At 38.5% G+C, this 17,348-nt stretch overlaps 1 protein-coding gene across 10 annotated transcripts in view; it reads right to left on the bottom strand.

Moving 5' to 3' along the window:
• WDR17 (WD repeat domain 17) overlaps nt 1-17,348 on the bottom strand; it is a 52,647-nt gene that overhangs the window by 9,514 nt on the left and 25,785 nt on the right. For 8 of the 10 annotated variants that reach the window (XR_014171830.1, XM_081925915.1, XM_081925913.1 and 5 more), the window contains exons 9-23: nt 16,011-16,102; nt 14,384-14,466; nt 13,455-13,541; nt 12,481-12,645; nt 10,682-10,884; nt 10,428-10,577; nt 9,350-9,480; nt 8,277-8,402; nt 7,275-7,430; nt 5,950-6,014; nt 5,182-5,314; nt 4,325-4,416; nt 3,694-3,793; nt 2,160-2,299; nt 128-148 (exon numbers count right to left, since the gene is read on the bottom strand). Coding sequence is in view for 8 of the 10 variants with exons in the window: in XM_081925915.1 (XP_081782041.1) it covers nt 128-148; nt 2,160-2,299; nt 3,694-3,793; nt 4,325-4,416; nt 5,182-5,314; nt 5,950-6,014; nt 7,275-7,430; nt 8,277-8,402; nt 9,350-9,480; nt 10,428-10,577; nt 10,682-10,884; nt 12,481-12,645; nt 13,455-13,541; nt 14,384-14,466; nt 16,011-16,102 (1,744 nt within the window). In the remaining 2 variants the exon portion in view is untranslated. The remainder of the gene's footprint in view (nt 1-127; nt 149-2,159; nt 2,300-3,693; nt 3,794-4,324; nt 4,417-5,181; nt 5,315-5,949; nt 6,015-7,274; nt 7,431-8,276; nt 8,403-9,349; nt 9,481-10,427; nt 10,578-10,681; nt 10,885-12,480; nt 12,646-13,454; nt 13,542-14,383; nt 14,467-16,010; nt 16,103-17,348) is intronic. The other 2 variants (XR_014171831.1, XM_081925910.1) reach the window with 1 other exon arrangement.

Genomic DNA, 17,348 nt, shown 5'->3' with positions numbered 1-17,348 from the left:
TCATGCAAAGTATTTTGTTCTATTAGAAAAGTCAGCAGAGGATGAAGGATTTTCTTTTCAGTCTAACCCAAAATGTCATGTTTTGCAGAGGATAGATTAGAATGTCCTTCTAGAGAAAAGAAAGTACCTGTATCCAGGTGATGGAAAGCTAAAACAAAGATATTCAAAATGTAACAGACAAAAACAGCATTCATATACTAGACACACACAGGACAAATGGTGAGAGGCTGGGATTTTTTTAAAAAAGCAGGGAAAGGAACCGACAGCTCCAAATTCTTATTCTGCTTCTACTACATCCAACATGCAAACTGCAATTTTATGTATCCCATCTTAACTATCTTTTGACTTTTTATGTAAAAACAATCCTACCGTCAACAAAACAAAACATTACCCAAATCGCAAAGCTTTAGGCAGTAATGAATTCCAATATTCATTTTCTTGGTCATGATTTTATTTCAGATCTTACAATCTATGGGAAATATAATACTGAGAATAACTTGAATAACTTAAATCAACTGATTTTATTCGATTTACTGAGAGTATTGCTAGTAGTGGTTATCACCCAAGCTGCAAAAGAAAAAAGCTCTATTGACTCAGAAAGCAATATGCTAAAAGCTTTACGTTCTCTTAAATGGGAAGCAAAGGATAAAGCTGCGAGTGCTTGCAAGAAGTTGGATTGTGAATTCATTGTGCTTGTGGAATCCAATCATACAAACTCTGGTTTGTATGATTGGATTCCACAAGCATATGATTTTGCAAGGAGGAGAAAGGCTTAACTATAAGCTCCGCAGCCATCTCAGTATGCAGCTATACTCAGGAACGTTACAGCATGACATCACAGAAAGTGCAACACATACTGCTGTCCTCACCAAAGTTAATTTTGGTGCAGTGTGGGTCAGGGGCAACACCAACTGATTTTTGCTTATATTTTGTTTCCCTTTGGCCTCTCCTGTACATACCTTAAAACAACTGTGGGCCTCTACTTTTCTGCACCTTCCTCTTTCATTTTATTTGTTTGCCAAGGAGCTGAGAAACATAAATGAGCACAGAAAGGCAATCTCCAAGACTTTGTTATGGCTGGAGAAGACGGAGCAATTGCTAAACTTAGAGGACGGGGGTGGGGTGTCCCTTTTCACATCCCCTCCCATAAAGCGGCAACTGCCAATACATTTCTCTCATCCACTTATGTCTAGCAGCTACATGCAAGACAAGTGTTCTTGAAATTAAGAACAGATTTTGGACACTATCATTTAGTCACAGAAAAAAACAAGCTCTGTTAAAATTGCACTCCTGACATAAGCCACAATCCAAAGTAACTATTTTCTTCCAACCCTTATCAAAACCATGAGGCTAATAGTTATCCCATAACACTTTGCTTGGATATGCAAAGTAAAATGAAAGGAGAAAAGCAAAACATCACCCCAAAATTTGAAACGAACTATGCTGGATTTCTTCACATTATCTGAATCTAAGCTGAGGATTAGGGGACGATTCCCATCCCACCCTTTCGGCTCATTTCAATGTGTGCAGATTTATTCCCTCATGGATTATCTGTCAAATCAGCCACACGGGTCAGAAAATCAACATAGATTATTGTGTGCGCACTAGCAATCTGTACTTGCTGCAACTTAGTCATATGTCCATTTTATGCACGGGGCATTCAATCTGCGAGATGTAGTTTTAATGTTTGTGGATTGAAAAAATAAGCTCAAAAGGTACTTAGAAGAACTGATTCTAACTGAGGTGGAATCACAAAGGTGGTAAAGACAAATGCGGACACACACAAGCATGCTCCTGGTGCACTTTAGTCACTCAAGCAGAGCACAAATCCTAGAACTGTCTCAAAAATCTACCCTGCCTACCGATATGGTAGTTATTACTCCTGCAATAGGGAAGCACTTGGTACTAGCCAAATGAAAAACTATTGACTTGGTCTTGCTAATTTCATATGGCATTTTTCTGTTCTAAGAACATTGGTGTTTGTTCATAATATGCTACTGTAGTTGAGTTTTACTTTTTAATAGTTTCTTCTGGATAAAAAAAACCCAAAGGTTCCTCAAAGTTGTTGTTGCTGTTTTCAAAATATGAGACTCTGGTGTTCTATAAAAGTGTCCAAGGTTTGTTAGAGTGAAACATTCTTTGGAGTAAGAAGTTCTTACCATGTTGTTATAGTCATACATTTTCTTGCTAGTAACTCCAGCGCATATTGTGTTGCTTGCGCTGCACATTCTCCTAAGACAGTACCCACACTGACAGCCAATTCCAGTTCATTTCCACGAATCAGGTTTGCCATGGCAAGCTTGCTCAATAAGAAAATCATATCATTAAGCATCACAAACACTTAGGCTTCATTGAGACCAGCACTGTAAAATATTTACTTTCCAATGCTACATTAAAGAGTGACAAAAACATGCATTAATCAACAAGACTCATGGTTTGACCTGCTTTACTTTATATCACTGTAAGCAATATTTTGTCTATAAGCAAACCAGCTAAAAGTGAATTACCATTTTAAATAGAAGAGACACGTCAACCCAAGCTATTGCCAACTTCTAGAAAATTTAGAATAAACAGGAATTTCTGTAACTCATCCAACCTTCCCAATATGAAAAGCATCTAAAGATCTCACAATGGCCACCCACCGTCTTGCCAGTGAGTGGCAGTTGTGGCCCGACACAGCACCTCCTCTCGCCCGGACACGCCATTTTAGAATGTTTCCCCATCCCTGCAGAGGGTTTATCCACAATGGAAGGTAATGGCCACCAGAATAGTTATTTGTCCGTTAAGGAAGGGTTTCCCTTTAAGAGATTGTTAAGGAGAATGGGAATAGGATCTTTAGCCTGTGTGTGCTCTCACACGTGTCATTTCTCAAGGGGAAGAGCGCAATTGGAAAAGACCTTTTGAAAATCAACACTTTGGAAAGAGGCAAAGCTTAGAGTTACTTATGAATTTGGGCCTAGCAAACTGGAAATCTGGCTTTGATGCAGGCTTGGCTCTTAGATATGGACTAAGGGGGATGTGACAGGGGAGAAATTACTATCCACCAGGAGCTGATGTTTCTTAACTATCAACACTATCTACATTTTAGGGACAATTGTAGGAACTCCCTTGGGAATTACTGTTTCCTGAAATGGTCAGATCCACGGCATCTTCTGGCCAGCTTTAATGTCTAGATAGCTGGTACATAAAAACATATCTCAAAAAGGGACTATCTCCACTACAGTAGTAGTGATTGAGGCCTGTTATTCCCACAACTTTATCAGCTGCTGCTTGCAGGAATTTTCATCACCTGCTTTGTAGCATTGCATGTTGTAAGGAATTAACATGGTAAAAAGCTAACTAGAAAGCAATGGTAACACAGCAGGGCTGGATAGGACAGAGGCACAAAGCAGACTCTCAGCAGCATAAAAATCTCCTAAAGTGATGGGGCAACAGAATCCGGCTAATAGGAATGGCTTCTAAAAATTCTTTCAATTATTTGTTCCCTTTGTTATTGCTGACCATGCATCTTTCCTATGTGTCTTTATTCCACACTGCCCATTGGATCAGCATGATGTAAAAAAACCAAGTTTATTTATACATAACAATATTGTTTTTTTAAAAATTAATAGAATGTATGCAAATGTACAAAACAAAGAGTAATTATTCTGCACATTCCTATTTTGGTATAGAGTAAACAGAAAATACTTTTACCTCAATGTTCTCAACAGCTAAATGGCAGCAAGCAGCTAGGACCGCACAGCCATCCTGAAAATACCACTCGGACAATTCTTTACTGACTTTGTGCAGGAGTCTAGAAAAAACAAAAATAGAAATAACTTGGATTAAGTAATTAAAACTAGATAAATTTACCAGATGTTGTTAGTGCATCCTTCTCCTTTACTATCCGAAAGTTTGGTCAGCACCACCACAGCATGAGGCAGTCCAATCATAAATTAGTTTTGGTTATTGGCAGTGCTATTTTCTGGGGGGACGCAGGGGGATGCATACCCCTAAACATTTTGTCAATTGAAGTTTGGCCTCATGGAGGGGCAATATTTCAATATGAGTAGGAAAATGAGAGTACCCCCTAAACATTTTTTAAGGAAAAAAAAGCACTGGTTATTGGAATATAATGCCCTAGTTCACATACCTGGTTCACATAATTTAATCGTAAATGTGTCCCCCATCTCAGAAGGGACAACAAAGATATGGCAAATCAATAGCTTACAAAATTCAGTAAAAAAATTTGTGAAATCTCAATTAAAAATGCCACATTAATTTTGTGACAGACAAACCCCCCCCCCCAAGATAACATATGAAAAATAACCACTCAGTGACTCACTCAGCGTAATCTTCCATGCTGTTTCCTTCCAAATCTGCTGTTCCATTTGATTCTAAACACTGGGATGTTTGCATATTTCCTTCACATGCTGACTAAAATCGGTTTTAAAAAAAAGTCAATTGAAAGCAACATAAACCATTGTCTTCTTGGTAATATTATTTGTAAAAAGGGGTTAACAGTGAAACGTGAACAGTCATATCACAGTAGGAGAAAACAGCCCAGCTACCATCTGGAACAGCCATATTGGTACATCTCAAACTGATGGTAGAATATTTATTACAAGTCAGGGAGCTATCCTGTTATGTTGTAAATGTGGGAGAGTAAAATTCCAAGTACTTTGACGAGGATGTATAAGCTTCTACTATCCACAACAGAATGATATTCTTAGCGAAAGCTGCCAAGCTTTGTTTTGTAGCTCATATAGGTCTGTTTGTTTGATTTTTATTCCAATACACTGAATCCATTCCCTAGCTTTATTAGTGCCACCATTGCACAAAATACCTGGCACTGGTACCAATCCACGGGTATAGGATTCTGACAATAGTGTAGGCTAAACAGGTCTATCATGACTAGGCTTTTAAAGCTCAGGATTGCAGGCATCATAAACACCAGCTTTAATGTCACCAGCATACGAGTAAATTGTGGAACGGGATGGAAATTCTTATTCTTTGCAGAAGCAGGAAAATCTAGAGCTTTACTATCCCTTCCTTTTATTTGATAATTTCGTGGTTCTAACATAATTATTCTACTCAGTTTGTTTTTCTTGTTGATTTAGATAACAACACAACAGGTATCAGTGTATAGCAAAAGTTATATTACATCCTAAAAGAGTTATTTACTATTGTGTACAGTGGTACCTGTGCAACAAGCAGAGCTTCTTTAAGCTGGCCTCTTGAAGTAAAAAATGTGACAAGTTTCTTCACATCACCAGTTGCTATACAGTATGGAATAACATCATCATTTTCTTCCTGAATTAACTGGTCAGCTCTCCTAATCAAAATTGAAAGCACTGCCGTTATGTTTAGTATCAGATCCATTCAAAGAACATCAATGAGGCATCAAGATTTATATATATCCTTCTGAGATACACAAAACTCTTCCCAAAAGCACTGTTTCCAAAAACTTACACTCTCAAGCATTTACACGGATAGTTTCAAATAACTAATTGAAAAATGCACCACCAGATACAACTTTTACATGACTGTTGCAGATTCCTTCCTAACCAGGGTTTGCAAATAAAAACAGATGTCTATGGCAAGCAGGACATGAGTTTGAAGAGATATTTTGAAGAGATAGGTTTGTTTCTACCACTATGAATCATTTCTGTAAATAGGGCCACTTATCTGATTGCTTAGCCCTAACACCAGGTTTATAACAAAGTTGAAAAGTACTGGTAATCAACTTAATTGTGGTTAAAGATGCCAGAAGAACGGGGGTGGGGGGATTTACGGAGGGAGGCAAGGGAGGCAACATGTGATGCTATAGTCACTCCTGAATCCAACGCAGAATTAAGTTTTCTTAAGCCTACAAGAATCAGTGGACTTAAGCATGCCAAACTCTGTGTTGGATTCAGGCCTATGCCTCATAATGCAAAAGGGCGACTTAAATTAGAATTCCCATCTTACCTTTGCATTAATTTCTTCCAGTATTTCATAGATACCCCTGGTGCAACTGAGAGAGCTTTGTCCCACTAAAACACAGAATATGTCATTATTTTCATCTCAACACAAGAAACATGCATTATTCAACGGTTTTTGAAAAACGGTTTCCATTTCAAATTCTCTTCCCTTTATATGGACATCATTAACAAATTAGCCCTTTCTATTTCTATTTAAAAATGAGTACTATCTGAAAAAAATGAGGTCACTTAAGAAGCCAGTACGTCAGTTGTTACCCTTCACAATAGAATCACCGAAGAATTGTATGTCGTGTTTTAAAATACAGTCGTTTTGATGTAACTTTTTCCAGAGATCATAAAGGGTGAAAGTACTGTAACTTTTTCAGACACAGCTTTCTCAAAATACATTTTCTGGTTAACAGTAATGCAGGAGAGAGAAGGGAGGACATTTGCCGGAGATAATCATCAAATAGGAAAGGATTCTTAATCCTTCCTGGCTGCCCACCAATTCTCACTTGCAACCCCTTCCCAAGGCCTTTACTCCCACAGGGTGGGTTGGGTATCCTTGCATTTGTTTTGTAATTTGTTATTTTGACATGGAAGACATCAACAGCATACTAAATATGAATATGATAGACCTTATTTAATGTAAGCTATTATAGTACTTTACAATATGCTTAGTTATGGGAATGAGGGAGGTGCACTCTCTCTCTCTCTCTCTCTCTCACACACACACACACACACACACTTGCCAGTATATTAAAAGTGTCAGCAAGGTTGACAAAATAAAAATAAAATCCAGCACCATTAGTCCTATGGCAATAGCATTGTTATAGTAATTATGAGGTACAAATAATAATGATACTCGCTACAACAAATGCTTCTTAAATACACAAATGTGGTATTTTAAATACACAGTAGTAACTACAGCAACGTTAACTCAGAACAAAGCCCAACCTTTCAGAAGGCATTTGAACCTTTGTCATGCATATCTAGCGCACAGGGCGCTTTCATTTGTCCACATGTGTCATTAAATATATAAACCAATGAGTTGGCAGGAATATATATCAGGCATAGGCAAACTCAGCCCTCCAGATGTTTTTGAGACTACAATTCCCATCACCCCCTGACCACTGGTCCTATTAGCTAGGGATGATGGGAGTTGTAGTCCCAAAACATCTGGAGGGCCGAGTTTCCCTTTGCCTGATATATATGCTCCAGAGCGTCTGGAGCATCTGGTCTGAAACTCAGGGAAGTGGGAGAAAATGCCACCTCCCTTCCCCTCTCAAGTGTACACTGAACTCTTTTATCATATCATAATGTAGTGTTTACCTGTCCAAGTTCCACCATAAGTTCACAGTATCTCTGAATTTGCCCAAGTCTTAGATGTATCTCTGCTGCTTCTTTTAGCCTTTCTTCCTTGCTAGGTGCACCAATTCCTCCTCCAAACTTAGACATCTTCACAGTAGTAAGTTCTTGAGCTTTGGACTGAAAGATGAAAATGGAAAAAAAAAATCCCATCAAGTTTTCTCCTATAACATGAGTTAAGCCTTGACAAATTGCCCAAACGTACAGCCTCAATCTCCATGTTAAAGCAGAGCAGAAATGAAGAGATGTTAAAGCAGAGCAGAAGTGCTGCTGCACTTTATCTCCCCAACATAGATATTTCAGCTCTGGTGACCTGTAAGGCAGAAAGGGTAGGAGGATGTGCCTGGTCAAAGTGGGCAACCTCTTTCCCCATACAAGGTCAGTGACTTCTGTGTTAAAGAGTATCCGCTGTTGTAAAATATTTTATTGCACTTAATCTCGTATTGGTTAAACCCATAACAATTTCTCAATGGAAACTGTCACAATAAATTCCTTTACGAAATTCCTATTGGTAAAAAACACACCTTTACATACATATTCTTTACAACCAAATGAGAAGAACAGACAAGGAAACTGAGTTGTTATATTCTGAACTCTGGTTGTAAATGTGATAGAACTGAGGGTTCACATGCCATTTATAACTACTCATTCTTATGAGAAGGAATATAGACTAAACAAACGAAACGAGCAGGCAAGTCTGCACCTCATTGGGCTAAAGCAATCGTCTGGCTCAAGGAAACAAAAGTGTTAGGAGAAAATTAAGTGCCTCACACGACAATGTAGGCAACCCTTGCTCCCAAGGGGGTTATTCTTAAGTGCATATTCCACAGACGGTAAGAAATGAATGTATTTTCTTTTTCCACAATATCATTTTGCCTTGTGAAGCAAAATGAAATAAGCAAAAGCTTATTTCTTTTGTAATAAAGGAAGCTAAAGCTATTGCATCAACCTGCATATTTAACTTACCATTCTAAATCTAACCAGATGTTTCATGTGCATTATTCCTTTGCAATAATTCTGTGGAAGCAAGCTATCATCTTGGCCTTTTATTACAGCAACAAGATCCCATAAGTTTTTACTGCCTCCTGGGGGCTGGAACAATAAAAAATGGAACACAATGTTGTTTAAGCCATATCAGAATTAAACCTGCAATGAAAGTGATTATGTTTGTCAGTCAGTGCAAAAGTAAAAACAGGTCAATTCAAAAGTAAAGAAGCCAATATTGAATCCAGGTAAAAACGAGGTGTTACCCCACACGTGTTCTTTCATTGTTAGACCCCTTAAATGTACTAAATCGATATAATACACACCACATACTAATAAATGTATAAACTTAAGACCACTAGTCATTTCATGACAATGGATCCACAGAATTACTTCCGTTATAATAGGAGAGGAAAAGCATATGACAGCTGAACTCAAGTGTCTCTCAGTTATCTTCAAAAGTATTTATCCTTCACTCTTATATTAAAGGAAATTGTGGAAGAAGCTGCAGTAGCCTCAGTGAACTAGTTTCGTCCAACCAATCTCGCTTCAGTGTGGGATTCTGTGTCTACTTCGCCAAGCCCTACCTGGCCATGAACACACAGTTGCCTTGGTAGTTTCCAATCTGTACAATGTGAACACTGGGTAATTTTAAGGGGAGTAGAAGATTGTGAAGTACTTTCCATCTTAGAAATACTATATATAAGCTATAAACATTGATGGTGATAAGGTTTATTAATCTTACATACCCTGTTCAACCCAACTCTGCTAAAAACACTGATTATGTTAGAACTCCCACGGGTAGTCATAATTTATGTTATATTGTGCACATAAATAGACATGAGATCTATGTGTCAAATGACAAATAAATTTTATTATTTTTTGAAACAAATGAGACGTGTGAAAAATGCATTTGGTAATATATAATACAGTAAATATACAATTTTGTGAAAGGTTTATTATACTTACAGTACAGCCTTGCATCTAACCCATTGAGACTAAAGTTCTATAGCTACATCTTACATGCACATAATTTTTTACTACTTAATACTTACTGATAAACATTCAGAAAACCACCTCAGTTTTCTCCCTCGGGGATTACCAGCCAATTTGTCTACTTCTTGTTTAATATCCCTAGATACTTTGCCACATAGCAAGGGAGAAGCACCTACTTCAACAGCACGATCTATTAAAAACAAATATTTATACACCTTGTTAGAAACAGAGAAGACAATGAGGAGGATATAAAGCTATACTCCGAAGTCCACTCATAGGCGGACATTTGCATGTCAAAATTCTTCTAGTTGTTGGCCTCTGGCACCCTGCAAATTGCAGCTAGGGATTCCACAGTAAACCCAGCAAGTGTGATTACTACCGAATACAGTGTTCTGCTGGTGTGGGCAATGGTCCTGAATGCTCCATATCTCTTATTTACCTTCCAATGTGATGAGAAACTAACTGGCATATCCATTGGGCAAATGCTCCCACAAGCCAGGTGGAAAGGGGTAAAATAACAAGCTGAATGCACATTAGCATTCGTCCCTGAATGTGGGATGCCTGTCAGTAAACGATGCTCAATGAGATGCACACCTCAATGCACAATCATGTGAAACTACACACAACTAGAGCTATATATGGGTAATGTTTAATGTGCACGAACATAAGCAAGCAAATTGATAATATTGAGCTTGTAGCTGTCAGTCTCCAGGATGGTCCGTGTAGTTGCACTTGCAGATCCAACTTCTCAAATTGTTTTATGCTTTTGTACATCAGGAAAAGGTATATAAATCGTGCTGCATCCAGAATTGTGACCAATACAGAAACTGTGTACTTGCACATGGGAAGTACATGAAACAAACTGGTGGTGTAAAGCACATAAATTGCCATTATTGCTATTTCAGCTGGGGGTGAGTAGGTACATAAGACTCCTGTATGTGCAAAAATTGACTTGAAAATCAAGAATATCCAAGACTCTCCATGAACCTTTCGTGAACATGCAAGAGGATGAGTGGAAAATGTAGAAATAAAGGGATAGCTGTGTATATTCCTAGTCAGCATCTATCTATCTATCTATCTATCTATCTATCTATCTATCTATAGTTCACATATATGTGTATAGCTCACATTACTCACCAGTGTTTCCGATAATCTCATCCCATGATCTGTCTGCCAATATATTTATCTGGAGAGGATTTATTAGAGGTGTTAAAGACCAAAGCCTCACAGTAGAATCTCGTGAACAAGAGGCCATAGTGAAGGGACGACTAGGATGGCATGTTAATCCTAAAATACATTTTAACAAATTTGTTTTAAATTACTGAACGAAAAAATGTTAGCATATAAAAACTACTGAAAATGTATTAATGTCAAACATTAAAATATATTACCATAGACATCTGCACCGTGATCATACACAGTGTCCAGACAGGTTCCCTCTCTTGTATCCCAAACTTTGATTGTATAATCCCAGCTGCCCGATATCAGTAAGTAAGGTATTTCTGTATTCCACAGCAATCCCCGTACTGGTGCTGTATGTCCACTAAGAACATTTATACAAGCATCTTGTGTATAATCCCATATTCGAACAGTGCTGTTAAGAATGAAGTGAAATAGTTTCATTGCAGCACTTGAACATCTCTAGACAAAACTCTTTTTTAAAAAAAATCCAGATAACACCAGAAGAACATCTACAAGAATTGCTCACAGTCATTCACACTTACTTTCCCTTACTAATGGCATATATAAAATTTAAGAGACCTGGGTGAGAGTTATCCTAATGCAGTGATTCTCCACAGTGAATAATTCCTGATTTACTGGGAAGGAAGTTTATTTACTCCATGCTCCTCAGTGGAACGAGCATTGCAGCAGACTGTCATGTTTTACTCTTGCTGACATCCACACACAAATGTAACATTGTCACAACTGCATGTGAAGCTTTCCATAACACAGTATTTCCTTTTTCAGCTTTCCCATCATCTTCAGGTCTTTACCTTTTCCCCTTTTTAAAAAACTTTTTTTTTGTTTACCAGGGTACAAGCATTTGTACACTGCAAGCTTATGCACATCAACTCAAAAATAAGTCCCTCTTATATTAACAGGAGTCAAACACTGTAAAGTGTGTATGGAATTGGAGCCAAAGACTTCTGTAGCCTGCCTTGGGATGGTGATTATGTTCAGAGCACTAAACAATTTTAAAGGAAACCAAACCAGTGAGGATAGGGGCCCTTTAGAAAACACAAATAATTGCACTGCTGGAGAGGCCTAATTTGGCTGATGACCTAAGATACACAACTGTTATATAGCAAAGGAGGCATAACACAACCAAACAGAAGCCACCACTATAATACTGTTCATGCAGACTGCACTATGGGCAACACGTGATGCATTTAAAAAGTGATATATATTTTAACCAGCAAGTGCAGTTTGCCACTTTGATTTCTCTACTTTTCTTCTAGTTGCTCACAGATAATCTAGACTGCTGCCTAATTACTGCAATGACAGTGATGCTCAGCTTTCCCCCAGCCTGTATTTTCATACAGTTAAGAGGTACACCCCAACTTTTTTGCAGCCATAACAGAGTCCAGAAGGAGAACTTTTATATCCATTGAATATCCATGCTGATGCTGCCCCTAGCATTCCAACTCGAGATTCCATGGGTTTCCATGATGACCATGGGGATATCTCAAGTTGTCCGACAAATGGCAGGCCACACCCTCAACTGGGTTTCTGCTCCAGATGGAGGGAGCTGGGGTCTGGAGATGAGTGGTGATGGCTGTCACCCTCTTGTAAGGGTCAGATCATTTCCTTGTGAAGTTTGGATTTACAGCTCTAATCCTACCCTGCAGGCTGGTGGGCAGATTAAGAAGATCTGTGCTCGGAAGCTAATGGAATCCAATGGATTACTGAATGCCCTGGGGGAGTTTCCAGTAGACAGAGCAGGCAACTCTGCTGAAGTTCTTGTCATGCTGCTGCACAGAGAGGTGTCAGGGTCTTGACACGGTTGCTCTCGAGTGCCCTCTCTCAGCATTGTGGAATGCATTCTGTACTTTGGTACACCAGTAAGCTAAGGTCAATGAAACAGGCTAGATGGCAGCTAGAGTGCAAGTGGGAAAAGTTGTGTTATGGACAAAAACCAATTTTTTGTATTGCTAATCCCACCACCGCAATTTCAGCCAAATATGCTTACCCATCATCAGAACCGCTGCAGAGGATCCCTTCCCTCAGAGGAGACCATCTTACATGAAACACTTTGGCAGTATGCCCACTGAATACTTTCAGTGGCTGATCAGAACTAGTTGCTAGGTAATAGACACGGACATTTTTATCTTCACATCCAGTGGCTATCATATCTCTGCAAAAAGGGAGTAGAATCATCAGCTACAGAATGCACAAGAATTTCACTATTCACAAATAAATGTAACAAGACGTTTTGAAAACTTGCCCTGCATTATTACATTTTCATTTTAAACATCTAACTGTAGCAGTCATCCTGTTTTCAAATTAGCTGCATCTCTTTTGTTTTAACAATCAGCACCAGAGAAATCAAGTGCCAACCCCTTACTGCAGCCAGGACTGGGAGTGGATATAAAGACAACACAATTTGGGAAGGGAAGGTTGAAGTGATGGACCTGATACCTAGAGAGAAGACAGACCAGAGAAGGAAATATGTGGACTAGTCAAGGGAACAGCTATGGCCTGTAGAGATGTCGTAGCTGGTCAGAATAGCATCACAATAGACCATCAATACCCAAGGAAAATGTGCAACAATTTTATTGCCTTTTTTAAAAGTCTTTTTCTGAAACTCAGGTGCATGGGACAGGACACAAAACAGCTGGACAGGGGAAACGTGAGAGGAGAATGTTGTTATTGTTTTTATGTAGATGCCCCATAAAAAGTGAATGACAGCATGACTACTTTACAGCACAATGCACAGTACAATAACTGGCAGAAATCAAACTGGAATTTGACACTGCCAAGTCTTCCAAGGATATAAATTCTCAGCTCTAGACTGACCTGATCCAGAACATATTGCCTTTTACTTGATCCTACTGAGTTAGATAACACTAAAACCATTACATTATTCTAGCTACATTAATTCTGAAACAAGCTTATTCTAACATTTATAATTCACTATGAAGTTAATTATATGAAAGTACTTACTTGTTGTTTTGACTCCAGTCACAGCCAAAAACTGAAGCTGGATGTTTGTACTTGTGGAGAATTTTGCCATCAATGGTCCGAATAATGCTGAATGAATTGAATATGGAAATCAGAGATTTATAATTTTGTATTTACATGGTTTTATTTGTTTGTCATGGCACTTTGGGGAAAAATGGAAGCACAGAAAGGGAGATGCAGCAGCAACTACACAGAACAAATGGGGCTAGCCCAAAAGCTGAGTTAAAATTATATAAATTTAATAATCCCCCACAGTGATACAACATGTTTTAGGTCTGTATGGCTGTTCATCAGGGAACTATGAATTTATGAAAAGTTCCACATTATAACCACATTTTTTAAAAAATCACATATTTGACATGCAACTTTATGACAATGCCTGCTATCCATTTACATTTTGCCAGAAAATCAAATAAATTAATACCGTCACAGTATATATCAGTGGTGATATATCAGTGCAAGGCCATGTTGGGCAAGCAAAGCCCTCCTGTCAGCTACCTTGCATCATGTGACATCATCTGCAGAGATATGATATGTCCCATCTAAGGACTAAGTGCCAAGATCAGAGTTAAGCCTCTGCTGCTGCCACAATGGTGTGATTCCACAGCACTAAGACTGGAGAGAAGCCTCTGTCTGCTGCCTTCTGAACCACATTCAAAGGCTGATCTTATAGCTGCAATCAAAGCAAACTTAGCACTGGCGAACTACAGCGCTAGGATTGGAAATAATCAGCATTTTTGTTTAAAAATAGTGACAAGTGACTGGAATCACACCACTAGATTTCTGGAGCATGCACCTCCATATCAGTAGATAGGATCAAATTCGCATTTGCCAGGTAATAGTCAAATCAAATAATGCTTTGCTATTTGTCACATAAATTTTCATGGAGTTGTCTTCAAAATAGCACTCACCAGAATCCATCTCCACTGCAGGTTGCTATCCTTTTGGAATCTTTATGACTCCATGCAATGCAGAAGATTCCACTCTTTCCATGCTTCAAAAAATGTAAAATGCCTATCAATAAGAAATAATTCACCCCTTTTTTTCTTATTTATATACTTTTCTTATGACTCCCCACCCCCGCTTTTCCAAGTAGGAGTAATCAATATTTTCTACCAGCCTTTAAGCAAACATAACCCCCGTTCCCATGAGGCATTTTGTAATGACAGAGTGTGGCCTCTTTTAGGTAATATCTTTGCGTTCTTCATGATAAGAAAGAGGATGAAACAGAAAGCTAATGGATTCTAGTAATTTCTGTCTTAAGAACTGAGGCGAAGACTGGAGAGTTATAGCCAAATGAAGATGAATAGATACAGCCTTAATCAGTTCCCCAACAACATGTTAAAGAGTATCTTTTGAACTTCAAAGATTTTAAACAACAGTTTGCAAACTCTAAAATGCCACCTTATAAAAGAGTAACTCAAGGGTAGACATTTAGATGCACAATCATAATACTAGTGCTTTTCTGAATTCCAGACGATGAGGAAAGTAGATGCAACTTGAATTGTGTGGATGCAATTCACACGTGTTTTCATTATGCAAACAGTAGCCAGGAAGAAGTTTTAAAGGTCATGGGAGATGGGAAGTTGAACTACCTCTCTTTCTGCCAATTGAAGGTTCTCTTGAAACACACACAAAAAAAACAGCTTGTGAGAGATTATTTTTGCTGGCACCAGGGCAGGAACACAGTTATAAGTGCTTCAACCCCTGTGATCCAAGGCTGCTCAAGCCACTTCATGACTGCTAGATACATAAAAAACTGTATTCATACAATTAGTGTCACATCTAGTCTGGCTCCAAGACTATTTCTATATGCCCTTAGGCATAGATCTCATTCCTTATTGAAATGTTTAAGTAAGACTCCAAAAGACCACCACCGCTTGTATCTGCAACACTTCAATTTTTAACTGAGGATACACACAATATTTTTATCTGAAAAGTAGCATTTTTAGGGTGATTGAAATGTCCCCAGGGGAAGGTGTGCATGATGGGAAACCAGCAAACCTTCCCCACCGTGACTTTTACTACTGTCTGTTCATTCCCCAAGATTGTTTGGCTCTATTTATTTTTTAAATGGTAAGTGGACACTTTTATTCTAAAGTGTTCCCCACCAAATTGCTGGAGGAGGGGTATTTTTCACCATTGACTAAATAAGTCACAAAAGTTTCACTTTTGGCCTAGAATTTTGTTATAGTTTTGCAGCTAAAGTTTAATAGCTCTTAGGATCAGGTTACTGGTACACATACTAACTGAACATTTCCTTAAACAAGCCTTAGTGGGAGCTATAAGGTAAAGGTAAAGGACCCCTGGACTGTTAAGTCCAATCAAAGGCGACTATAGGGTTGTGGCGCTCATCTCACTTTCAGGCCAAGGGAGCCGGCATTTGTCCACAAACAGCTTTCCGGGTCATGTGGCCAGTATGACTAAACCACTTCTGCAGCAAAAGAACACTGTGACGAGTGCCAGTGCGCACAGAAACATCGTTTATCTTCCTGCTATAACCTCAGTTATAAGAACTTAAAACCAAACTCACATTACCTCATTAAAGCGGGTTATCATTTTGCCCCGTGGGACGTCCCAGATGAAGCCACCATTTCTGGAAGTTCCACCAGCTATGCAGTTCAAGTCTCCTTTAGGAAAGAGTCCATGGGATAGATAGAAGGTTAACTATATTCTTATTTATCCTATTTTTCCTATTACCTATTAAAGGCTCAGAACAAGCGATGTAATAAAAGAACTTCCCTGAACTTCCCTTCTCTTTGACTCTTCCTAAACACCTGTTTTCATATTCTTCCATAAAAACCTCCTCAAAGTTTTGCTTATTTTCACTGCAGGTATCTCTTTGTTCTGTTCACCTAATACTCAGTTTCAGCTCTACCTCTGATGTTACCAAAGAATCACAAACCATTTTGCTCATTCACTATTATTTTCTCAAGCAGTCAGGTTTTTTCCCCTTCCGATTTTCTTTTTCCTCACATGCATCTAAAGATTCCTTAGCTTCTTTACCCTTCATGGAACATGCCTAGTATGTTTCTTCATTTAGAATGAGATAGCATCCTGCCTCCTATTTACCATGACTTAACCAGTTCACAGTGTTTACAATTGGCATGACTTGCTCTTTTGATCCTTTCCTTTACAAGCTGCCCCGACTAAGCCCATTTCTGACCAATTTTCTCTTTCTGCACAAAAATAGTGCTGCAATTTGATTTTTTTTCTTCACTCATATATATCACCGTGTACACTTTGCACCTAAAAGAAAAATCTAAGTTCTACAAGGTAACCAACATTTTGCACTAGCCTGAACTGAATTCTCCAACCGAAACGAAACGTGCAGATTAAGAACATCTACATAATTTCACTTATTTCGAAATCATACTGTCGTCTAAATGATTTGCTATTGTGCATTTTCAATATGACTCTATCAGACACAGAAAAGAAATGTAGTGGGAGATTAAAGCCTTCTTTCTTAATAAGAAAATCTTATTCAGTACCCCTCTGAAGTTCTTAGATTTCACCAGGCACCGCTGACACACCTCTAAAATCAGTTTTGAAATGACCAAGTCTATGAATCTGCTTTTTAAAAACTCCCCCAAACCATAAAAACAAAGCTGAGGTTTGTGCCAGGTACTATATTCCTGCCCCCAACCCAGCTGCAAGACTCACACTACATCAGAGGTCATTTGAGGGGGCTCCTCACAGGAGGCTGTAGTGGAAAAGCCACATTCCATAAATGGAAGAGCCCTTGCAGTTCGTTTGCTCTGAGCTGTGCTTTTTTTTTATGAAGTTACCAAATATACATAACTGGATACTGGATACCCACCAATCTTAGCTAAGAAGCATTCTCTTTTCTATATGAAACTTTAGTTATTTCTAAGT

This window comes from Podarcis melisellensis, assembly GCF_964234715.1.
Source record: "Podarcis melisellensis genome assembly, chromosome: 9".
Taxonomy (NCBI): Eukaryota; Metazoa; Chordata; class Lepidosauria; order Squamata; family Lacertidae; genus Podarcis; species Podarcis melisellensis.
This window is presented reverse-complemented; position numbering and strand designations above follow the sequence as displayed.